A 24,388-nucleotide genomic window follows, 5' to 3' on the forward strand; every position below is an offset into this window, starting at 1 on the left:
AGCTTTCCAGCTGCTCTTCCCCAAACCTGGAGCACTGCATGGGGTTGTTGTGTCCCAGGTGCAGGACTTGGTGCTCGGCACCATTAGCCTCATCCAATTGGCTGCAGCCCTGAATCCAGCCTGGCCCTCAAGCAGATCAACACTTTCTGATGCTCTGTGGTGGGACCGCTCACGCTCCCCCTCCTAAGAGAGATAAAACATCCGTTTCGTTGCCATTGCTGGCCGCAAGGGCCGTGAGTGGAGATAAAAACACGGAAATGAGAAAAAAAGAAACCGCACGCCCAACGTGGGGCTCGAACCCACGACCCTGGGATTAAGAGTCCCATGCTCTACCGACTGAGCTAGCCGGGCACTGACGAAATGTCTCTCTCCGAGCGACTCGGCAGCGCCTCCTCGCGCAGCGCCCGCCCTGGCCGTGAGGGATTACTGCGGAGCCGCCAACGGGCGGGAGCGCTGCTCTGGCACAGTGACCAGCGGACTTCCCATGGGCAGGGACACCTCCCAATAGACCAGGCTGCCCAAAGCCCCATCCAACCCGGCCTTGGACACCTCCAGGGGTGGGACAGCCACAACTTCCCTGGGCAACCTGTGCCAGGGTCTCACCACTCTCATGGTGAAGAAATTCTTCCTTATATCAAAGCCTAAATCTGCCCATCTCCAGTTTATAACCTTTCCCCCTCGTCCTGTCACTACTAGCCTTTATGAATAGTCCGTCATCCCGAAAAGGAAATCAAAGAGATGCACCGAGGTGGAGGCCCAGCCTGAGCTCGCTGCCAGCACCCGTGGGAAAACACCCTTTTTCCACTCAAATTCGGGCGGAGGGGTCGGGAGGAGCTGCGCGCGGCGGCCACTGGGAGGCGCCCGCGGGCCGCACCGGGGAGATGGCCGAGCTGGCCACGCCCCCACAATAAAGCCACGCCCTTTTATCGCCGTGCGGTCACGCCCCTTTTCGAAGCCACGCCCCCAGCGCCCCTCCCGCCTCTTAGCGTAAAGCTTTCCCCCCACCAGTCGCGCTGAGCCGCTCGCTGCCCGCACCGATGCCGGTCCCGGGCGGGCTCCTCCTGCTCCTCGCCGCCGTGCTGGCGCTGCAGGCGGGCGGAGGGACCGTGCCCACAGGTCCGCGGGGGGCAGCGGGATGCAGGACGGGGTGCACGAGGGGATACACGCGGGGTGCGGGGGTACCCGCGAGGTGCGGAGGAGATGCAGGAGAGGATGCACAAGAGATGCGGGGGTGCGGGAGGGGTGCGGGGGTGCAGGAGGGAGGCGGGGATGCAAGAGGGGCGCTGGGATGCAGGAGGGGGCGCGAGAGGGAGGGGTGCGGGGGTGCAGGACGGGATGCCCGCGGGGTGTGGGGATTCAGGCAAAGATGCCCATGGGACGCTGCCGCTAGGCAGCCTCGGGAACCGGAGCCGGGCAGCCCGGTGCCCCCGCCGCTGCAGTCTCCGCGCCGGGCTCGCCCCGTGGCTCCCCCCGGCTGCTCTCGGCTCCTCTCGTTCCCTCTGGGTTTCCCCCGGCTCGCCTTGGCTGCTCTTGCCTCTCTCCGGCTCCCCCTTCCCTCCCCCCGACCCCGTTTTCCCCCAGACTGGGGCAGCTCCAGGGCGCTCATCGCTCCGAGATGCTTTGCCTCTAGAAACGGCTTCTGAACACCGTTTCCAAACTGGGATTTGGGAGGTTTTGGGAGTTTTTTTGTTTGCTTGGGTTTCCTTTTCTCCTCGGCAGCTGTAATTAACCAGCGGGATCGTGTGCGCTGAAACCGGGACTGGACCAGCCAGAACAGAGCCCCGGGCTTGCACGGTCCCCTCTTTCCCCATCTCCTCTTCTGTTCTCCGCATCCTGACCGGGGAAAATCCCAGCCCCTGCCTCCCCAGAGGGCAGGAGGATCCTATGCTTCCCACACCCTGCAGTGGGCACCAGTTATGAGATCCAACTGGTGTTTGGGTACCAGACCCTGCTGGTCTGCCCAGGGCGCTCAGCATCCCACTGAAGGGGTGGGAGAGGGATGGTGATCAGCCCCGGAGCCAACGCTGAACTCCCTCTCCTCCAGAGCCTGGAAGCAGTGACATCGTTCATCCCATCAAGGTTGATGAGCGTGGGTCATTCCTGTCCTATGATTTGTCCCACCGAGCACTTCACCGGAGGTCTCCCTCCTCCAGGAGCAAGTTTCTCGCCTTTTATGAACTGCATTACAAAGGGCAGCCCCTGAAATTCAACCTGAGCCTCAACAGCCACCTCCTGGCACCCGGCTTTGTCAGTGAGAGGCGGTACGGGGGCATCGCCAACGCCAAGATCCAGTCCCATCCCTACAACTCCTGCCATATGGTTGGGGAGGTGCGGGGCCAGGCGCTGCAGGGAGGCTTGGCTGCGCTCAGCACCTGCGATGGCCTGGTAAGTACCGAGATGTTTAATCAATAAAGACACAGCAGAGGCTGTGGGAAGTCTTTTTTTTCTGCTAACAGCAATAGCAAAACTCCTCCCGACAGCGGCAGAGGCAGGATCTCATTGCACGTAGGTTTGATGCAGCTGCAGATGAGCTGACTGTAAATTTCCCATGGATTCCAGTGGTTTGGGAACTCTCTGGGACTGTGTTTACTTGTTTGTGTCCAAATTCCCCGAGAGAGCAATTCTCACATCGCCTCTGCCTTCTAGTACAGAAATGTAGGATTACGAGAAAGCCCTGTGAACACAGTATTTGAAGCCTGGAGGTGTTTGTGGTTACACAGTGCAGGTACAGTGAAAATTCATGTTTTGCGAGCACCTTCCCTGCCTTGTTCCACTGCAAATATTCCCAAAGGTGACAGTGAACTGTGAGAGCATAAATTGTGGCTGAAAGGTAAAGTCGCTTTCACAGATACGACTCTTGTGTCCACAGTTGGTGAGGCAAATTCAAGACTTTAGCATAAACATCTGTGCATGCACATTTCTGGTGGGCGCTCGTTCTCTGGAGAAGGCATTTCTCTGTCTCCACATCCCTGCAGTCCCTGATCTCCTAAGTATCAGAGACCCATTGTGTTCACTGCCCATCTGGACTTTGTGCTGGGATCTCTTTAGCTTTTTACTTTCTTAATGATCAATCCATGCTGGCTTATTCTCTTTTGTCTGGGTGTATAGAGCTCAAATTCTACCCTTCTGCGCTGCTCTGGCGAGACCCCACCTGGAGCCCTATCTTTAGGCCTGGAGTCCTCAGCACAAGAGGGATATGGATCTTTTAGAGCGAGTCCAGAGGAGGCCACAGAGATAATCCGAGGGCTGGAACACCTCTTGTGTGAGGACAGGTGGAAAGAGTTGTGGTTGTTTCAGGCTGGAGAAGCGAAGGCTCTGGGGAGACCTTAGAGCAGCTTCCAGCACTGAAAAGGGCTCCAGGAAAGCTGGGGAGGGGCTCTTGATCAGGGAGGGCAGGGATAGGATGAGGGGGAATGGTTCTCAGCTGAAAGAGGGGAGATTGAGATGAGATCTTAGGAAGAAATGTTTTCCTGTGAGGGTGGGGAGGTCCTGTCCCAGGTTGCCCAGAGCAGTGGTGGCTGCCCCATCCCTGGAGGTGTTTAAGGCCGGGCTGGATGTGCTTTGAGCAACCTGATCCAGTGAGTGGAACTGGATGGGCTTTGAGGTCCCTTCTAACCTAAACCACTTCTATGATTTCTGGAAAATTTTGCAAACCTCTCCCATTCCCAGGTTCTTCGGTGTGAGTCTGTGCTAGGTGCAGATGACTTCATGGTGACCACTTTGTCTCTCCCTGCCAGAAAGGCGTGTTTCAGCTCATGAACGAGGACTATTTTATCGAACCAGTGTCCACCAGCTTTCGGGAGGATGGAACAGCACAGCCCCATAGGATATATAAGCGTCAGGTGCCTGAGCATGGGGCAGAGCAAGGCAGCAGGCCACCAGCTGCATGGGAAACCTGCGGAGTGCAAGGTATTGTCCACTTTCACTTGGATTTTTGCAGTGAGCTGGTAGCATTCCCAGGTCCTGGCCAATCCCAGGTCCTGGGATTCGCATGAAGCACATGATAGAAAGGTAAACAGAGCAGATCTCAGCCTCAGCTCCCTGCGTTAACTCTGTAGAGTTTATTTTTAAGCCTCTACCATCAACTCCTGTGTTCATTCCCAGCATTCATCCATGACACTGGTTGCTCTCCGCTGGAGTTTTGCAACTCGGGCTGGAGGTCGCTCTGGCCATGTAGACTGGCAAGAAGGAAAACCCTTGGACTGAGAAATGGGACCAGGCGTGCAGGGGGGGTGGGTGGACTGTGGGCTGGCTTTTGGCATGGGAGGCGTGCGGTCAGCAGTGCTGTGGTGCCGTATCCGACAGCATGGAGCTGCTCGTACCTCCAAGGGTACCCACATAACCATTCCCACGGGCGTTTTTATTACAGGAAGGCTCATTTAAATTGCGAGTCAGGAGAGCCTGCTGGCCGAGCACCAGGGCGGGGGGGTTGTGGCATTAGTGACTGAAGCCCACAGCTCATGGGAATCCCTGCAGAGCACAGGGTTGGGTTTTTTCTCCTGCCAGTTTTTCTGTATTTGCTTATGTTTCTCACGTACGTGATTCACTGCGTGCCAAACCTCAGGCCCCTCGCTCTCATCTTTTCCTTCCATCCCATGATGAGGAGGCTGAGGATTCATTTTGATTGTCTTGCAAACATCAATTTCTGACCTGCTGGGGCTTTGGACTTCTGGGGTGAAACTCAGTCACTGCCTCAGAATCTCTCTGTTGTGGGACTGAGAGGCTGTGCTGGTTCCTTCTCCTTCAACCAGAACAGATGGGTTGGAAAAACTTTCAAACCCAAGATTTCAAGTACTGAGGAATTCGCTGCATCCCAGCAGCTCCTTGTCTGTGTCAGTTAAGGTGCATCTTGTTCTGTGTGTTTCCTGGAGCTCTCTGCCTTTGGAAACTGGTTATTTTGTACTATAATCAAATTCTTTTTAGTCATTCTTCTGTGAATCTAAATTTAAATATTTAATCTATTATAGGAATCATAATGGCATCTTCTTGACTTTGAAGTCTAGTCATTGTAAATTAATTTCACCGGGTGTATTAAGCCCTGTGTGCGATGCATGTGGATCTCTGCTGCGGACTGGGCTAGCAAAGTGGGTGTTTATGCCCTGGAAAGGAAACCGAAAGTCTTTAGGATCTTAATTACTTGAAGTCTTTCATTTTGTACTGATAGATTGCCAGTTTGCTTTGGAAAACACTGCACAGCCAGATGGTGCTGGGCAGTCTAGTGGTTTTAGCTTCTGTCAATACATAGCGTGGCCTGTGTGTACAGCTGGGTGAGTGCTGAAGAGGGGTCTCCAAGGGAAAATACCATGCAAGCCCTCCCTGGGAACCCAGAAGCCCTCTGCACCCATCCTCTCGGCAGTACCTTCACGCCCCAACTGGAAGCTCGGCAGCGAAGGACACAATGGAAACGGGCTCCAAGGAAGCCGTTGTGATTAAACTGTCAGAGCGGTATTAGCAATTCATCACATTATCCAGATACTTGGGATTTTTCAGGCTGGGGGATAAAACACTCTTTCACGGCTAAAGGACAGTATAGTCCATAAAATGTAAAAGTCCATTGTTAACGAAGTAAGGCTGAGCCCTTAGAAACTGGTCATAAAAGCAATTCCCACTGTGTGGGATGTGGTTTGTAAAGCCTTTACCCAGCTTGGGGCTGACCCTGACCTTGATCTTGCAGCAGCGTCACAGGAAAAGTCTCCGCATGAGAATTCCCAGTTGCTGGAGTGCGTGAGGAGCGGCTGAGCTCTCCTCTGCCTCCTGTCTCAGCTCAGCCCAGTGAATGTTCCCGTTGTTGCTCCTCAGGAAGGAGCAGAGTTCAGTCTACATGTGGCTGAGTACATCTCTGTGCAGTCCTCCATCTTCCCAGGACACTGATGATCTTTGGGATTTGGCTCAAGACATCAGTCCAGATTCAGGGCCACATAGTTTGTCATGTTTGGGATCTGTCTCTTCTCTGCAAGGTGTGCATTTGTGATGATAGTCAGAAACCTTGAGCCACCAATATCTCAGTGGTACCTGCTCAAGCGTCTCCACGGGGTTGCCTGTAAGTAACCATACCAACCGTGAGCGCTCTGCTCTGGGAGGCTTCATGTAGCCCATGGAATATTGCAAACTCTCTTCCAGACAAAAAAATGACTGACTTCAAATTTTTTATTTATTTTCTCTCATGCTGACGCTGCTCCCCAGAAGCCTGAGCTCAGTGTCTTCACCCCTGTGGGTTTTTGGAACACACAGCATAGATTATGGGTTCAAGTGTGGACCCTTGTGCTCAACACCAAAGGTTATTTCTTTGAATTAAAGAAAAAAGAGACCTTGATATTCTACCAAAGTTGCAGACATTAAAAAAAAAAATATCTTTTTTTGCCCTTTAATCCCTCAGAATCTCAGCAAAGCCTGGAGCAGTCTGAAAAGCGGAGGGAAAGATGGGAACAGAGGCAACATAGGAGGAGAAGAATAAAGCAGCGCTCTGTCAGCAAGGAGAAGTGGGTCGAAACACTGGTGGTGGCAGATACCAAGATGATAGAATACCACGGGAGCGAGAATATAGAGAAATACGTGCTGACTGTGATGAACATGGTGAGTCCTGGTCTTTTCAACAGCAGAGCCTCTGGCTCTCTGGGGACGTGGCTATGAGACATAAAGACCACTGGGTTTGCCACGACCCATCTCTGTTGGGACCTCTGGAATCCTCTTGCCAGGCAGGCTCTTCCCACCTGCACATTGGCTTTTCTGCATTGCTCAATGCTCCATCCGCCGCAGGAGGGTGGCTCAGTGTCAGCAAGCCCGAGGCCAAAATCTCTGCACAGGCAGAAGCAGCTCAGCCTGTAGTGGTTTCACCTTCCCTATGGGCTCAGGAATCGTAGAATCACCAGGTTGGAAAAGACCTCTTGGATCATCAAGGGAGGTGTTCCCTTGATGGGTAAGGTGGCCTCCCAGGAGATACCTCTAGGGCAGGGCTGCTCCTTCTGCATCCCTGTTCCAGGGAAGGGAGGTGGTGGGTGCTGCAGGCAGCATGGGCACAGAGACGCAGTTGAAGCTGCAGCCACCTCAAAGCCTGCACCAGGGCCACCCACCACCCTCTGCGTGATCAGGAAACCACCTCACAGGAGGAGAGACCTTCAGGGACCTGGGAGCTTTGGCTCAGACTCCCTTGAATGCAGGGCTGGCCATGCCCACAGAGGGAATACTCCCTGGCAGCTGCTATCAGAGCTGATGCTAACGCTAACCTGGTTAGCTGGAGAGATGTGAACAGCTTTCCTGGGGCACTGCCACTGAGGACAGTGAAGGGAAGGAGTGGAGCACTGGATTGTGGTGGTTTTCGCTGGTTTCACTACCACCATCAATGTGGTAGATAAGTCAGCATGAGTTTTAGTCTGTTCACTTTGCTGCTGCTGTGAGGGCACCTATTTGTGTTTTGGAAGAGGGCTTTTGTTGGTGGTCAGAGAAGAGGGTGGGTTTGGGCAGAGGACCTCGCTGAAACATCCCTGTGTGTCTGGGGGTTGGTGAAGGCCCCTAGAGAGCACAGGCTTCCTCTAAGATGTTAACCACATCCATTAGGAGTGAAAGCAGAGGTGTTACTGGGGCATTTCTGGTCGAATTTCAATGTGCCACCCGGATTATATTGATTTTAAATGGACACCATCACACTCCCAGTGCTTTGGTCCACATCTGCATCAGATCTTGCCTTTCATTTTGGGGCATTTCCCAGGTTGTTGTCAGAGACCTACAGTAGCTTCCCCACCAGTAGCTTCCCTTGCCTTGCCTCCCTTCCTACAGTAGCTTCCCTTGCCCTCATACGGAACAACAGCGGGGCCTTCCAGGCGTTATTGGTTTGGCTTTTGCCTGTTGCAGGTGGCGGGGCTGTTCCACCATGCCAGCATCGGGAACCCCATCAACATTGCAATAGTGCGACTCATCCTGCTGGAAAAGGAAGAGGTAAAAAGCAAACATGGTGACTCGCTCTCCTGTCCCAGCAGCCAGGCTGGAACGCTCAGGGAACTGCCCTTGAAAGCACAAAAGCTCTCTCTAGTGTTGTATTCATGGCCTGGATGAATTTGTGCAAGATAAATGCAGGTGCTCGTGCCTTGCTTCCTTGTCTTCTGTGTGGGCTGTATCCCTGGCAAAGCGAGGTGAGTACATGGTCAGGGGAGCTGCGGAGTTTATGATAACTCAGCATCACCACTGGTAGCAGAGGGCTGTGAGTTTCTGGCTGTTTGTCCTCCCAGCTGCAGTGGTGGCTCGCAGAGAGCCTGATGCTGCTCAGACTGGCTCCCCAGCTGTGTCCTTCACCATCAGCCAGGATGGAATATTTTCCCGCAGTGTTTCTTAACCCCTGGTATCAGATGATTTAGTGTTTTAGTTGAATCACAGATGAAAAGAGAGCAGAAAAGGATGATATTACCCCCAGCCTACAGCCTATAAACATGGAGCAATTCCTTCTGGGCAGCAGTTACTCCTGATTTCACTCTGTGTCTGAGATCAGACCCCTCCCCACTGCATCCTACAATCCGAACAGATCCAGCAGTGATGTGACAGCAGGCTTCTGATTATGTTGGCAGGAGGATCTGAAAATCTCTCACCATGCAGACAACACCTTGAGAAGCTTTTGCAAATGGCAGAAGAGCATCAACGTTAAAGGAGATTCTCATCCCCTGCATCACGACGTTGCAGTCCTGCTCACAAGGTATTGTGCTCACATGCTGATTTTTATGCTGTTGGTGCTCCGCTGGCAGCTGGAAACTACTCTGCCAGCCAGAGGAGCAGCTCAGTGGGAGCTGCTGAAATCCTGTGCTTCCTGCCTGAGCCCTGCCTTACCCACACAAACAGTAAGATGTAACTTAGAAGGTGACCTGGCCCTAACATCTGGGATTGGTCCCAAATCTCGAGTTTAAACCTGGAGACACCTCCCAATTAACTGGCAGGTGGGGTTTCCAAGGCAGGTTTTCACTGTGGCCCTATTGCCAAGCCCCAGAATGGCTGGATCCTCCCTAGAGATGTACACAAGGATGAACTCTTCTTTTCCCCTTGGAGGCTAATGTTGAGATTGGCAGAGGAGCCTCTGAGGAGGCCCCTGACCTCCCATGAAGCTCACAGGAATTCATGCCTCTGGCCAAGTTTAGATACTTTGCAGTAAAAACGTAGTTTGATGGTTTCAGGCTGCAGCAGCTTGGCTGTTGGCAGTACTGTGGTGGTTTGTGTGATGATTCACAGCCCACAACAGTTTCATCTTCTTTAGAAGATGCGCTTTGTAGCAGAAATAAGGCACTTAAGGCCATGTACTTCAATGGAGTTGTTCTTCCTGGGTGGCTGGAGCTCCTCTGCCCTGGACCACAGCACCCCTGGGATGTGCTTCCCCAAGAAATGCAGTAATTGCTTAATTATTCCCAGCATCAGCTTTATTTATACAATGGAATAAACGTAGCCAGCCTGGCTAGCAGCTATCATTAATCAAGCTTAATAATAAGCTGGGGATACCAGGAGAGTAAAGGGGAAAGGAAAGATTGTAAATCTTTCCACTGTGGAAAGACGTTGGATGTCTCCATTCTTGCTTCTGTTTGGCCAACGTCCGTGTGACTTCCTCCAAGGGCTGGGATGCATCCTGTGCTCCTTCCCGCACCTCACGTTGGGTCCTGCTACGTTCAAACCCGCTCTTTGCTCTGTGTCTGTGTGTTCGTTGTCTCTGTTGCCCAAGGAAGGACATCTGTGCAGCAATGAACAGGCCTTGCGAGACCCTGGGCCTGTCCCACGTGGCGGGGATGTGTCAGCCCCACAGGAGCTGCAACATCAATGAGGACACAGGACTGCCGCTCGCCTTCACCGTGGCCCATGAGCTCGGACACAGGTACCACCACCTTCCTCCTCCTCCTCCCCTCTCTGTCCTCTGCACTGCTTAGTCAGGGCTTGAGGAGGCACAGGTGGAAGCTGGGAGAAGATTGCTGAGCAGCTCCTCACTGGTGCAAACCTTCCTCTGCTCTTTACCCAGGGAGTTTTGTTTCAGAGTTAAGTTTTTGGTTGCTCCAGGTTCAATGAAAATCGTGTAATTGGAGGCAACCTGGACAAATTGCGTTTGTATATTGTCCTGTGTTGCTGATGTTGAATTCATTTTGGAGAGAAGGTTGCCCATGTAGAAGCTTTGAAACAGAATCTGCAACAGAATTTTGCTTGCCCTGATTTCAATTAGTTTGACTTGAACATCATAATTCATAAAATGTCTTTTTTTATAGTAAAAGCACATACCCAGTAAATTTAATTAACTTGATCTTGTTTGATATTCTCGTTACTTTTTTTCTTGGCTGAATTTTCAGTAAGAAAGCTGAAATAAAAGCATGGGACAAAGTACAGGGCAGTGCCCCTGTGTCACTAAAATGTCCCCCCAGCCAGATCCCCTGGTGCTAATGAGCGAGTCCCTGCTGAGCCAGGATGGTTTGCAATATCCAGCATCGTGTGTCATTGTGCTGGAAAGCAGAGAGGCTGCGCGGTTGTAGCGGCGTGCGGCTCACCTCTCCTTTGTGGGGCTGTGCTCTTACACAGTTTTGGGATTCAGCATGATGGAAGCAGCAATGACTGTGAGCCAGTTGGGAAAAGACCTTTCATCATGTCTCCACAGCTCCTGTATGACACGTCCCCACTCACCTGGTCCCGCTGCAGTCGGGAGTACATCACACGATTCCTTGAGTAAGTCCTCTCTTCCTCTTCTTCCTTGCTCGTGAGGCGCTGGGGGTGGCTCGGAGCTTGGGTCCACAGCTGGGATGGACTCACGTAGAAGCAGGTCTTGGGGAACATGGGGATGCTATTGTCTTGCTCGACTGCCTCGGTCCTTGCTTTGAAGGATAGGGGTTTGAACACAAAAGCAACACCAGCGTTCGGCGATGGCAGGGAGGTTGTGGCTTGAACAAATAAAGCCGGAGTGGTTTTCTTCAGTGCTCTGCCTGGGGCAGATGATGTTTGCCTGTAGGCAGGAGGTATCACGTGAGGAAATGAGACTAAGCCAAATTCTTCAGTGCGTTTGTTTATTTTTAGCACCCCGCGGCTGATTTTCCAGCCTGTTGTTAATAAGTTCCTAGGAACGCAGCCCAAGGATTTACATTTGTCAGCCAGTGTCTTGCAGTGGAGAAACACTTTCCTTCCTTGCTGCGGGAAGGTTAGAAAACAGTGAGAACATCAACAAGAAATGGTGACGAGCTGGGCGAGGGACCAGCAGTTACGTGGTGGGAAGGCTGCTTGGGGCTCAGCTCTTATTTCTAAACTATAGCCTGGAATATGTGGACTTGGCCCCTACGCAGAGTGAATTATTGTTGATTTATGGCTTTTGGAGGAATGGTGCTTTCTTGTATCTGCAGCATTCTTGGCCCTTTGCATTTAACCTTCACTTTTGGGTAAAGAATTTCCTGCTTGCCATGACCTTGGGCTGCGATGAGCTGTGATGGGGAAGAAACAGAGCAGCTGGATGCTTCTAAAGTTGGGTTTTGGTCCCTTTGCCTCCCCCCCCACACACACATTGAAGGAACAGCTCTTCCTTAAGAGCGGAGCAGAGCCCGTCGGGCGTCTTTCACCAACTGTGACGTCCTCCAGGCGAGGGAGAGGCCCATTGCCAGCAGAGACATGAGTGTATTTAATACGATGCTGGCAAGAGAAGGGGAAGGAGTGAGCCAGAAAATGAGGCCTTGCTGACCTGGGTGTGCTTAGAACAGACCTTGCGTTTGAAGAAAAAAAAAATCACCCTCAGATAATGATTATTATTTTACAGAAGATTATTATTTTACAAGTGCTGCCAAAGATTTGAGCATCTGGAAATGACTCCTGTCATCAGCAGCGACATGGCCCCAGTGCTGCAGGTCAGGCATGGGGTGCAGCCTCTTGGTGAGACTGTGGGTCAGGGTCTGCTCGGACACCCAGGGGTGATGGAAGAGGTCACCTCCTTGCTGTGGCAGTGGCATCTCCCGGAGGAATGAGCATCCCTCAGTCAAACCAATGAGCGAGGCTGGAACAGGGAGGGTGGTGATGGTCCTATGGTGGAGGGACTGATCTGGCCCAGAGCATGTCATCAGCCGTAAATCATGCCAGCGCCTCCCAAACAAGCCCTTTTTGGTGTTCCATGGTTTTTTTCCTCTGTGCCACGGAGGAGTCAGAAGATGCTGTGGCTCTTTGCTCCCTACCCCTCGCTGTGACGTGAGCTCTTTCCCAGCCCCACCAGGGAATCCCCTTGTAAATCAGAGTCTGATGTCTGGGGATGCCCTGCCCGGACTGCGAGCACGCGATGGCATGGAGCAGCCTCCCTCCATCTCAGCAGCAGCCTTGGCACAGCTACAGGTTGTCTCATCTCCCTTCAGTCTTTTCTCTGATCAAACAACCAGTTTTTCAGCCATTTTGCACAGTGCTGGAGATCTTCCATCACCCTCCCATGGGCTCCTTTTAGCTGATCCCCACCTTCCCGGAGCCTGGGGCTGCCTGGTCCCTCCCCAGCCCTGCCCGGTGCATCACTCCTCTGCGTGTTCTGCCACATCCACTCTTTGTGTGGTTGATTCTTCCCAAGCTCCAATCCTTGCCTTTGTTTTTACTGAATTCAGTCCTGGTGTTTTGGACCCTTCCTCCAGTTCTCCGAGAGCTTTTGGAATTTTAATCCTGCTCTCAAATGCATCTGCAGATCCTCCCAGCCTGCTTACAGATGGGGATTTAATCATCGGACCAGCTCCTCCATCACCCAGCTCGTTAACAAACACACTCAAATAGGCAGAGGCAGTGCAGACCCCTGTATGTTTTCACTGTGGAGTGTGGTTTATTGTGTGTCCCTGCAAAGCCAGAGGGAAACTCATGCCAATTTTTGCTGGCTTGGTGGTGTATTTTGGCTGATTGAAGGGACCAGTAGGATGATTGTAAGATGTTTAATGAAGAAGTAGATTTTAAACATAGCACTGGAAAGCTGACAGTGACTCTAAATCACTCCCCATCCTGGGACAGAGACCACTCCCGTAAGCTGGGGCAAGAAAGGAAGTGCCTTGAGCTGATCAGAGTGTGAGGAGGGTTGGGGGCAGTTTTGGGGTGATGTGCGGGTCCCTGTGTGCTGGTACCCAAATAGGCAGGTGTTGGGCTGACCCAGAGCACCAACATCATCTGTGTAGTGCAGGAGCCTGGTGCTTAAGCCTGGACTTCCTCCAGTGAAGATGTCATTCTTTCCATTTTTAGAGGAAAATACTCTTTTTAAATGGTTTCCACCAGCAGGTGAAGAAAATACCTGTGGAGTTGCAATGCAGTGACCTCTCTGAATGCCTGAACCAGGCTGATACTGTGTCCTGCTGCCAAACTCATGCTTAATTCATCCCAACTCAGCCCTGTGTTGCCTGCAGGGATCCTTCCCTCACCACTGGGCTGGGAGAGGCAGGATGCTCCTGCTGTTGTGGACTTGGAACGGAGACCTTCAAGCCCCTGGGTTGCTGAGAGGGACCTGTTTCCTGATTATTTTTCCAGTGAGAAAGCTGGTTATAAGTACATATATATCTGTAGTATTTCAGGGGGCTGTCTCCAGCCAAACAAGCTGTTTGCAGGTGTCTGGCATGGACCTCACTGGGGTGTGGTGGGAAAGGGAAGAAAGGGAGCTGGCCCTGCCTGCACCCTAAAGCAGGAGCTCTCCCAAGCTGCTGGCCCTTGTTTCTGTGTTGCTGCTTTGAGTTGAAAAGGAATCTTGTTTCAAGTTAATTTAGACCTATTCCCAATCACGACAAGCTGAAGTAATCTAATCTGCTGAGAAACCTTCGCCAGAGGCTTTGCTTTGCTGGAAACAAGTTTGTTTAAATCAACACTGAAAGCTAAGCTAGTGACAATTCGTTGAGCGTTTGTGAGGTATCATAGCAAGAGCACTCTGAGCAGAGCGAGGCAGCCAGGAGCGTCCCCGCAGCTCCTGCAGCCTGGCTGCGTGCCACCAGCCGCCTTTATGGCTTGTGGTTAATATCTCTTTTCTAAAGATGTTCTGGCCAGCATGGTTTGGGCACTGTTTGTAGCAGCAGATAGGAGGGCAAATGTGTTTAGCTGCTGACCATCTCCTTTAATTCTATGAGCTGGGCGTTGGCAGACAGATTGCGGTGTCTATGGGGATGTTTCTGGGGTCAGTGTGATGTGCAAACACAGTGACAGCATCAGTGTCTCAGCATTAATGTTTTCAATGAGACCTTTCACCTTGAATGGCAAAAGTGGGGTCCTGGCTGAGAACAGATCTGATGACCTGGTTGGAAAGCAAAAATCCAGGGTTTATTCCCAGGAAAAATGGCATTTCTGACTTTCCGTGAGGGGAGGATGGGCATCTTGGTGGGGAAAGGGGAGCATGCAAGGCACTGGGCCAACAGCTGCACAGAGAAGCTGCTGCTGCCTTGGTCCCTTCACCTTCCCTCTAACCTGCTGTGCCAGGGAGCCGTGGGGTGGTTGCTGTGAGAAGAAGACTTTGAGAAGCAGGTACCAGCGTGTGTCCATCACCAGCATGTGCCCATCCACACACTGGAGTGCCTCCAGGGTTGTTTGGAGGGTCATATCAGCTAGAAATGCTAATTGCTTCTCATCATGGTGGGATGATGATGTTTGAGTCTTCCATTAGTAGTTGCTGGAGCTTTGTGTGGGTGTGGGCCAGTGGTGAAGCTGCTCTGACCTTTCTCTTTCAGCCGGGGATGGGGGCTGTGCCTGGACGACCCCCCTGCCCGAGAGGTGCTGGATTACCCCTTGGTGCCCCCGGGTGTCCTCTACGATGTGAGCCACCAGTGCCGGCTGCAATACGGCCCCTACTCCACCTTCTGCGATGACATGGATGTAAGCTGAGGTTCTGAGGGGCTCTTGGAGGCTTTGCACAGGGCAATCTTCTCTTGGCAAGCTAAATTTATGCCGATGATTGGCCAATACAGTAACCATGTCCTGCACAACTGTGTTTTCTGCAGAGTGTCTGCAACACACTGTGGTGCACTGTAGGGAACACGTGCCATTCCAAGCTGGATGCTGCTGTTGATGGCACGACGTGTGGGGAGAACAAGGTAATGGGGACATCTCTTCTTGTTGCACTCAGTGCCCCCTCCTGAAGCCCAGGCCCCAGAGCACCAGGGATGACTCTGGGCTCAGCTGCTGCTCCCTGTGAAGCTTCCCGAGGTGTCTTTGTCCGAGGCTATGCCTCTTTGTCCATTCCTTTGGGCTGAGATCAGGCCATGAATCACCTTGCTGAGGGGTCTTGGTGGAAGTTTGGGTCCATAGCCTCATGCAAGTTCTTCAACAGCTCTGAATTTCCCTTCTGCTAGAGGTGCCCTGGGCTCTGGCAGAGCCCAGCTGAACCCCAGGCACCTCTATGTGAACAGAGCATGGATTTTCATGAGGCAACAAGTGTGCTGGGTTCCAGTGCCCGCCGCAGCTGGGCTGTCTGGCTAGACATCAATTACTGCATCCTTAAGCCTTGTTTTCTCTTCTGGCCTCTCCCTTTGCAGTGGTGCTTCAACGGAGAGTGCGTGCCTGTGGGGTACCGTCCGGAGGCCGTGGATGGTGGCTGGAGCTCCTGGAGCTCCTGGGCTGCCTGTTCGCGCAGCTGCGGCGCAGGCGTGCAGAGTGCGGAGAGGCAGTGCAGCAGCCCCACGTAAGCGAGCGCTCGTTCCCCCCAGAGCTTCCCCAGGCTCTTGTTTAGGAGAGGAACCCAAATCTTCCTTCTCATCTCATAAAGCCAACAACCATCATCTGACCAGTGCCATCCTGCCCCTGGCTGCATTGCACAGTGAAACTATGCCATTGTGCAGTTATCTGTCTGAACTGTGCGCTTTTGAAACACTCGGGGGGTTCATTTTGCAGGGTTATTCAGGCAGCTGTTTGCTCTGCCTCCTTGCAGGGATAAGGCACTCCCGCTTTGTGCAGGAAGAGAGCAGTTGAATATTATTTGAGGAGCAAAGGCTCTATGTTGGGAGTTGTAAAACATATCCAGTGTCCTTTAATGACAGAGGGAAGACAAGGGAAGGCATTCTTTGAGCCTACTTCGAGCTGTTTTGAAAATTCCTGCTGCTATTTATCACTGCATTGCTCTTCGTGAGCCATTTCTGATCCAGGCTGACACCCCTCTGCCTGGCGATACAGCGGCCAGCACTGCCTCTCACCTGGAAGCAACTGGACACTGACAGAGGAGCAGTCTCGTCCATCCCATGATTTTTAGGATGATCCATCTGCTCCTCAGATGTCCTCTAGGTTATCAAATTGCGGTTGTATTGGATTCATTACGAGCCCCTGGTATAACGCAAGTGTCGAAGCACCCTGGAATGGGGAGAGAAAGGGGCTTTGTGAGCAGTGTTCCTGTGGCTGTCACTTTTCAATGGCTGGAGGAGATCAGAAAGCTTCAGGAGCAGCTCTCTAAGAAGCCCAGATGTGCTTTCTGCCCAGCTTCTTCCTTGGGTGTGTTTTTTTTAGCACGTGTTGTTGAGCTGTTTAACAAAGCACTGTGTAATCTGGGTCCTGGGTCAAGGGTTGGGCTTGTGTTTGACATGAATTTTGTGGCAGAAGTGCAGTTATAGTTTATGAAGTGTGTTAAACACAGCTGCGGGCAGGCAGGAGAGCAAGCTGGAAAAGCAGGAGTTTTCCCGGGCAGTTGTTTGCTTTGGCCACTGTAGGTAAATCTTCAGCTTTGCCTTCTGGATGGAGTGAACAAATGTGGGCAATCCTCCTCCCACAGGCATTTCCTCACGGTTGGGTATGTAAACACAGCCCTAATAATAATTCACTTCATTCTCTTGAGCAAACTGTGCCTGGATTTAACTGATGAGGGAAAAGTCATTTCCATGAGGTCATGGGGCCGTGGAGATTGCTGTGACCAAAGGAAAGGCAGCATCAGGAGATGGTGGCAGCATTTTCAGAGGCTGTTGGCATCTGAGAAAAAACCCTCTTTGATTTGTTTTTAAAATCCCTCTTTAAAAAGCCCAGCAGCAGCTTTGCTGTTCCCTTGGGCAGCAGAGGAGCAAAGTTGGCAGCGCGTCCCAGGCGGGATGGAGAGCAGCCACAGAGCAGGTGCCTGGCTTATCGGGCTTGTGAGAGCACTGGCATCTCATCAGCCATGAGACCCGGGATGGTGAAGGAGGTGTTTGACCCCTGGGGAAGTGAGTCCAGCTGCAGCTGAGGAGGTGGGGGGCTTTAGATGTGAACGCTGCCAGTGAAACCTGACTTCAAGAGCCGCTTTTATAGCGTCGTACACTGGGCCTATAGAATTGGCTGTATTGGCAACATTAAACAGAGATTGTCTAGACGGGCATGACCCAAGATGTAGCTTATCGAGCTTGATAGCCCTCACTCAGCAAAAGCTGCCTTTAGACCAAGGCCTCACCCTGCACGGTCCTGTAGGGCAGCCATAGGAGCATCAGGGAACTGATCCAGGAGAGACTTGAGAACAAGGATGTGAGCCATGGTTTCCATGCATTTTAGAAACTTGTTCTGTGGAGTGGAGATCCTTCTGGGGTGGATGCTGGGTTCATAGCCACCTTCCTTTCATGAAGGGAACAGCAAAGCAATGTGTGTGGGTTATAGCTGGCAGAGATGCCCACTGGGTCCAGGTAGGCTCAGGCTTGACCCAAACTCATGAGATCAAACCTTAGCAGTAGGTACAAACCCACCCTCCCTTAGCTGTGAATATAAAGGGAGTTTCCTCTGTGTGCGGTAGGTCTTCATTTGATAGGACAGAGGATAACAGGTTTAAACTGGGAGGGGAGATTGAGATGAGATCTTAGGAAGAAATGTTTTCCTGTGAGGGTGGAGAGGCCCTGGCCCAGGTTGCCCAGAGCAGTGGTGGCTGCCCCATCCCTGGAGGGGTTCAGGGCCAGGTTGGATGGGGCTTGGAGCAAACTGATCCAGTGGGAGGTGGCCCTGGCCAGCGAGTTGAAATGGATGATCTTTAAGGTCTCTTCTGACCCAAACCCTTCTGTGATTCTGATTTTCCCTTTTCTCTCCCATGGACAGGCCCAAGTACGGGGGCAGATACTGCCTGGGAGAGCGGAAGCGGTTCAGGATTTGCAACATCAGGCCGTGTCCGCTGGACAAGCCTTCCTTTCGCCAAGTCCAGTGCAGCCAGTTCAACCCTATGCTCTACAAAGGGAAACTCTACAAGTGGACACCGGTGCCCAACAACAGTGAGTCAAGGGCAAAGCCTGCAGCTTCAGTGAAAATCCTGAAACATGGTCTTGCTAATGGCTGCATTTTGCTGTCTGTGTCTGTAAGATTTACTTCACAGTGCGTTTATGCTGCATTTTAAATTATGGCTGGGCTTGCAGGGTTATTTTATGTTTTCGGAGATGGTTACGCGCCCTCCCTGTTCAGCTGCTCGGGTTTAGTTTCTGCCTGTTGGGCTCCCCAGTTAACCCCTGCGAGCTGCACTGCCGCCCAGAGAACGAGTACTTTGCCGAAAAGCTGCGAGATGCCGTCATTGATGGGACGCCGTGCTATGAGATGGACGCCAGCCGCGACATGTGCATCAACGGCATCTGCAAGGTGGGTTGTGCGCTGGCACCTGTGGAGAGGGAGCACAAGGGACCTCTGTGCTGAGGAAATGCAGGTGGGCGCCGTGACCCATCCCTTAGGTGAGCCCTGTCCCCCTCCTGCATGCAACTATAGTCTGGGTTGACTTTTGTCATTCAGAAAGCTTTCCTTATTCCCATGAGGTGCGCAGTACAGATGCATTTCAGCCTGTGTGGCGTCTTCAAGGAAATCAAACACAAACTCAAGGAGATAAAGAACAATTTTACTTGAAAGTAAGGTGGGGGATATGAAAGGGTGCCTAGAGAGGGTGCCCTGAAAAAATAATCAATCAGCTACTTTCCTTGCAAGCTTCTATAAAAGCCATTAGTGGAAACTCCCCCTCCTCGCTAGCAGTGTTCCAGCAGCAGCAGGCAGGGACCCGGCAGCAGCTGGAGGCTTTGGGAAGGTCCCATTTCCTCCAGAAACAAGCTGACAGTTACTTCAAAGGCTGTAGCGTGTCGAGGCACAGGCATGGGTTGGAGGAAGAGCATGGGGGTTGTGATTTCTCTTTGGCATGGTGCAATCCAGCAGCTTACGGAGATGACAACATGTTCACCCAGAGCTGGCTGCACACAGCATCCTCGTAGCTGCTGAGCCTCCTGCTGGCTGTGACACCAGAGTTAGACCTGGCTCACACAGACAATCGCAGCAGATAAACCAGTGCTGCTGCTGCTGTAGGTGTGTGCCGGCAGCTCCTTGGCATCTCCCCAGGGACCAAAGGCTGAAGGCTCCTCACTGGTGTGGGACCCTCTGGGGTCTTGGCTGTTGCTTTTATGGTGCATAATCATGGGGAGACTCTTGTTCTGCGCAGGTCCAGCAGTTTGGCAGGAGGTGTACAGAGTTTCACAGCATATGAAAAGGGTTTGCAGGAGGGACAAGGACCAAGGGGCTTTCCCAGCTCAGCTCAGCACGTAATGTGTGTTACCAGGCTCTGCTTCCTGGGGATACGGGTAGGAAAAGCTGAAAACAAGATGTGGGTTGTGCTCTTTGCTGTGTATGAACAGCACCACAAGGATATGTTAGAGCAAGAAACCCGTATTGCTATACGCCTGGCAAAAAGATTCCAGCTCTCCCCTCTCTCCCACCCGTGTTCCTTATTTCCCACCATGTAGGACCAGGGATGGTCCTGCTATCCCTCATTCCTCCTGCTTTGGCCACCGGTGGTGTGATGTGAGGCTGGGGGTGTGCAGGGCACGGGTGGCTGACAGGGCTGCCTTGCAGAACGTGGGCTGTGACTACGAGATCGATTCCAAAGCGGTGGAGGACCGGTGCGGCGTTTGTCACGGCGACGGCTCCACCTGCCACACCGTCAAGAAGACCTTTGAGGACAGCGAGGGACTGGGTAAGGGTGTTTGGCTTCGTCCCCAAAACACCAAGCTGGCCAGGGCTGCTCATTTGCAGTGTGGTTTTTAATCCTGACTGATTGATTTTGATAGGATAAGCCCCGAGGACCAGCATGGGAAGGTGTGGTATTGCCGTTCCTTTCTTGCTCCTCAGAACAGAAGTAACCCTTTCTGCTTTTTTTGTCTAAAGGCCTGAAAAACCTATCTATGCATGCTGGGGCTGGTTTGGAGAGGTTTAAGGGGATTTTGTGGGCTGACAAGGACAGGCTGGAAGTGGAGTAAGTGCCTTGCCAGAGCCCACATGGGAAACAGCTCACTCTGTGATGGGCTCTCCCAACAGAGAATGCAGCTGGGACCAGTGCAAGGTGGGGTGTGGTGCCACACAGAGATGTTAGGATGGCACGATGCTGACACCTGAGGAACACTAACACCCACCCGAGGGTGCAGATTGGCTCTGCCCCATCTTTGATTCCTCCAAGACCAATGCTCGGTTCCATCCCCAGGTTACGTTGATATTGGGATTATCCCTGTGGGAGCACGGGAAATCCGGATTGAAGAAGTTGCAGAAGCTGGGAATTTTCTGGCACTGCGGAGTGAGGACCCGGAGAAATATTTTCTGAACGGCGGCTGGACCATCCAATGGAATGGGGACTACAGGATGGCAGGGACAACCTTCACCTACAAGAGGACAGGAAACTGGGAGAACCTCACCTCCCCAGGGCCCACTATGGAGCCCGTGTGGATCCAGGTACAATGTGGGCTCTGAGGGTTGGGGTGCTCAGTGGGGACAGAGGCAACGGATCTCCTGCCTTCCCATGCCGGGCTGAGCTTCTGCGGTCCATTACAGCACTTCACTGCCATCCAAGGGATGGGGCCACATTTCTCTGGAGGCCAACATCAGGAGCAGTTTGACCACACACTGCTGGCCCAAGGAGTGTGTTTCCAGCCCATGCCACTTCCAGCTGAGTCTCATCCCTTTTGCAGCATTTCTGCCTATATTTACACAGCAGAGTGCACATGAGGAGAAAGAGAGAGCCCCTTTCCTGGGGCCTTTCCAGTATCTTATCAAGAGCAGGGGAAGAGCCCATGCTGTTTCTGGCAGGGCTGGAGCAGCTGGCAGAGGCAGTCGGAGCTGGGAGCCATCACAGTGCTGTGTGCAGTGAGAGAGTCATGTTCCATAGTACAAACTCAGGTGATGCTACACCTGGAGAAGTCATGGCTGCCCCATCCATGGAGGTGTCCAAGGTCAGCTTGGATGGGGCTTTGAGCAACCTGATCCAGTGGGAGGTGTCCCTGCCCATGCCAGGAGATGGAACTGGATAGGCTTTAAGGTCCCTTCCATCCCAAACCATTCCGTGATTCTAGGATCCTCAGTGAGGCCAAGCTTTCCCCCAGAGAAGCCAGTGGAAATCATCCCATGGGCAGTGGCACAGCTGGCACCAGGCTGAAATTCCTGGTGGTGCAGAAGCAATGACTGTCACAGAGTTACATCCCATGAACTCTTGGGACAGCCCTGGCGGTTGCAACTCAGCCCAGTGCCCTCTCCCTGAGCAACAGCCCTTTTGCCGAGGCTCCCCCAGGTGCTTGAAAACACCAAGCAGCCGAAGTCTTTACCTTTTACATTTGTTTCAGCAGAGGCTCAGGAAGAAATGTGAGCGGGATCTGGGGCTTGTCTGCTGCCAAGTGCTGCTGTTCATGGGAGCACTGGCACGCTCAGCACCCGCGAATCATTTTCTGGGATTCATAACCTAATTAAAACCTTTTGACAAAACTGTTTCAATATTCATGAAGAGGTTTTGGAAAGATGCCCTCACTCCCACCAGAGCTCCAAGAAAAACAAAGCTTTGGCAATAATGGGAGCACTTAAGCTAAGAAAAACAAGGTTAAACTCCCAGCCTTTGCTGAGCGCGGATGCGGGAGGTGCCCTGGGCAGGATTTATGTCAATCGCAGAAGCCACTTGATGCATGTTGGGAGCAGCAGGAACTACGTTTCAAGTGGAGAGAGATTAAGGATATTCCTTCAAGTGTGTGTCACCACCACCCTTTATGGGCATTTGCTGGCGGCTCCCTCCTGTTTGCCACAAACCCTTCCGCTTCATGCTTCATGGATAGGTTGTCACTGGAGTGGGTGCACCCCCAGCCACCACGCGTTGGGCACAGCAGCCTGCAGCCCCACTGTGGTTCAGCCTCTCGCCTGGTGCTGCCGGGGGCACATTGGTGGCCAGTTGGAGGTGCAAATGGGAACCAGCACCAGTAACTGGAACCTCAAAACAAGATGTGCTTACTGTGTTTCCCAAGGCTGGAGCACAGCACTTCTTGGGACACGTGGAGCTGAGGAGATTTAAGTCCTCCTCTGCAGGGCCAGACCCATGCTGCTGTCCCCTTCCCTTCCTTCTGCCGCCACTGCAGAAGACAGGACACTGACTGATGTTCACCTCAATGTCTGTCCATCTGGACCAACCACCATCAGGCTGGCAGATGAGGCTGGGAGCCTCTGTCCAGCCATAACATCGCTTGATGAGACTTCAAGAAGAGTGGTGGAGGGAGGCAGAGTTTGGTCAGCATGCTCCCAGCCGTCCGGGAGGTCATTCCTTCCCAGTGTGCTGCAGACCCAGGGCTGGGGCTGGTGGTGGCATGTGCAAAAGCTCCTTGCCCAGCTCTGACTGTGGGGAAGGTGACAGGGAAGGTGGCATGTGGGTGTCCTCGGCCCCTCACTGTCCTAAACCTTGAGGTGAGACTGCATTTGACAGTGGGGCTGGAGGCGTTAACAGGAATCCTTCCAGGCTTTTCGTTAGAAGAGACATAAAACCAAAGTCCTGGTGGTTCCTGGTGCTCTCACTGTTACTTTTTCTTACCTGACACTTCCCCAAGCCCAGTGCTCTGAGCTGGGGCAGCTCTTCTGCTCCTACCCCACTCCAGCTGTTTGCAACCCCATTGCAGAAATGATTGTGTGCTGCTGCTGTGGTTCAGCAGCTGGAACCATTGCTGCCCCCCCGCAACAGACAGTGCAAGAGGACAAATGCAGCCCTAGCATGGAGCCGGATGGAGAATGATGTCTTTCTGGCCACGTTGGGCAGGTTTTTATTGCCAGAGCAGCCCTCGGGGTGCAGTGGCCACCTTCTTAACTGCCTGTTGTCTCCCAACAGCTGCTGTTTCAGGAGACCAACCCCGGCGTGCGGTACCAGTACACCATCCAGCGCCCAGCTGACAGCGAGAACGAGATCGAGCCGGCAGAATTCCTCTGGCGCTTCGGCTCCTGGACCACATGCACTGCCACATGTGGGACCGGTGAGTCCAGCTCCTGTAGGACCCTGGGGCTCAGCCGCCTGGGCTGGGGGAGCAGAGTGGGCAGAGCATCCCCACACTGCAGATGAGCCTTAGAAATTCCTGGATCTTTGGTTTCAGGAGGTCTTGTCTGGGGAAAAATAGTGGCATCTGCTGAAAGTCACTGCTCTCGGGTGCCCCCACTGCACTCGCCCACTGGACCCCACGCTTTATCAGCGCTTTGCTCCTTACTTGGTGTCCTGTTACTGTGCTGGGCAGGGAGATGGGGACAAAAGAGCTTTTGAGGAATCCAGGGAGTGTGGAAGGGCCAGTCTCCCACCTGGCTGGGCCACTCCAGGGGATATAATTTGCAGAGGTCTCCAGGAGCACATGAGAGGGTGCCCAGTGTGGGCAGAGCTTGGGGTCTTGCACTGCCGCATGGCGCTGGACACTTGCTTCCCTCCTTCCTACTCCACAGTGCTGGTGATCGGGCATCCTGGAGACTCCAGGGCAGCTTTGGGGGGGCAACGAGGGGGGACAGTATGAGCATGCTGCAAGAGGAGGGGTTGGGACCAGTGGGCGCCACTGAAAAAAAGGGAATTGAAGGACACACATGCTTTCCTGGTAGCATAGAGCACCAGGAGATGTTTCCTGCCTGTTCCTGGGAGAGATAGGTGTAGATTAGTACCTGGACCAGGGGGGTTGTGCTGCACCAGAAGCTGGTGGGGCTTTTGATGCACATTTACGCTGCGAGCTCTTCCCTGAGGGTTTGTGTGGGCCCTGCAGCGTGATGAGTCAAGGAGGATGGGAACTGGGGGCACTTGGTTTTGTTTAGAGCCAGCTTTCCTCTGTAAGGTTGGAGTGCTTGGCTTCCAGGATAGAAGGGAAATACAGGAGCAAATGAGGTGGGAGCTGAGTGAGGATGCTTGCCCTGTCCAGCTGCAGGCAAGTGGCTGGAGGAGGGCTGAGCCTGTCTCCGTGGGCTGGGCTGGATGATGGTGTGAGCTGAGGCATGGATTCAGCACAGCTCAGGCTGAGTCTGTTCTGTGGAACAAGTACCAGGGCCCCAGCCCGGCAAGCCCTGTGTGCTCTCAAGTGCTTGAGCCAGAGCACAACTCAGCAGCTCCAGCAGGGTCGTATCAATCTCAGCTGATGGCAGTGGGTAATATTTACAGCTCCCCCGAGTCACGGGTCAAGTATGTGTTGCAAAAAGGAGGACAAAAGCAGGCAGCAAGGCAGAGTGTTGAGGGTGAGGTCATACTGAAAAATGCCGTCCCGCAAGC

At 52.9% G+C, this 24,388-nt stretch overlaps 1 protein-coding gene and 1 non-coding gene across 3 annotated transcripts in view; one reads left to right on the forward strand and one right to left on the reverse strand.

Moving 5' to 3' along the window:
* Positions 1-278: 278 nt before the first annotated feature.
* TRNAK-CUU (transfer RNA lysine (anticodon CUU)) lies at positions 279-351 on the reverse strand. The gene has a single exon. It is a non-coding gene; the product is annotated as a tRNA-Lys (tRNA).
* Positions 352-999: 648 nt separating this feature from the next.
* ADAMTS7 (ADAM metallopeptidase with thrombospondin type 1 motif 7) overlaps positions 1,000-24,388 on the forward strand; it is a 50,529-nt gene continuing 27,140 nt past the window's right edge. For both annotated transcript variants that reach the window (XM_054078258.1, XM_054078259.1), the window contains exons 1-16: positions 1,000-1,116; positions 2,045-2,385; positions 3,738-3,909; positions 6,377-6,573; positions 7,849-7,932; positions 8,556-8,680; positions 9,689-9,838; positions 10,528-10,671; positions 14,643-14,787; positions 14,913-15,005; positions 15,447-15,592; positions 17,944-18,113; positions 18,338-18,471; positions 19,720-19,840; positions 20,345-20,589; positions 22,988-23,129. In XM_054078258.1, coding sequence (XP_053934233.1) covers positions 1,038-1,116; positions 2,045-2,385; positions 3,738-3,909; positions 6,377-6,573; positions 7,849-7,932; positions 8,556-8,680; positions 9,689-9,838; positions 10,528-10,671; positions 14,643-14,787; positions 14,913-15,005; positions 15,447-15,592; positions 17,944-18,113; positions 18,338-18,471; positions 19,720-19,840; positions 20,345-20,589; positions 22,988-23,129 — 2,488 coding nt within the window. In that variant the 5' untranslated portion in view covers positions 1,000-1,037. The remainder of the gene's footprint in view (positions 1,117-2,044; positions 2,386-3,737; positions 3,910-6,376; positions 6,574-7,848; positions 7,933-8,555; positions 8,681-9,688; positions 9,839-10,527; positions 10,672-14,642; positions 14,788-14,912; positions 15,006-15,446; positions 15,593-17,943; positions 18,114-18,337; positions 18,472-19,719; positions 19,841-20,344; positions 20,590-22,987; positions 23,130-24,388) is intronic.

This window comes from Cuculus canorus, chromosome 12 (genome assembly GCF_017976375.1).
Source record: "Cuculus canorus isolate bCucCan1 chromosome 12, bCucCan1.pri, whole genome shotgun sequence".
NCBI classification, from domain to species: Eukaryota; Metazoa; Chordata; class Aves; order Cuculiformes; family Cuculidae; genus Cuculus; species Cuculus canorus.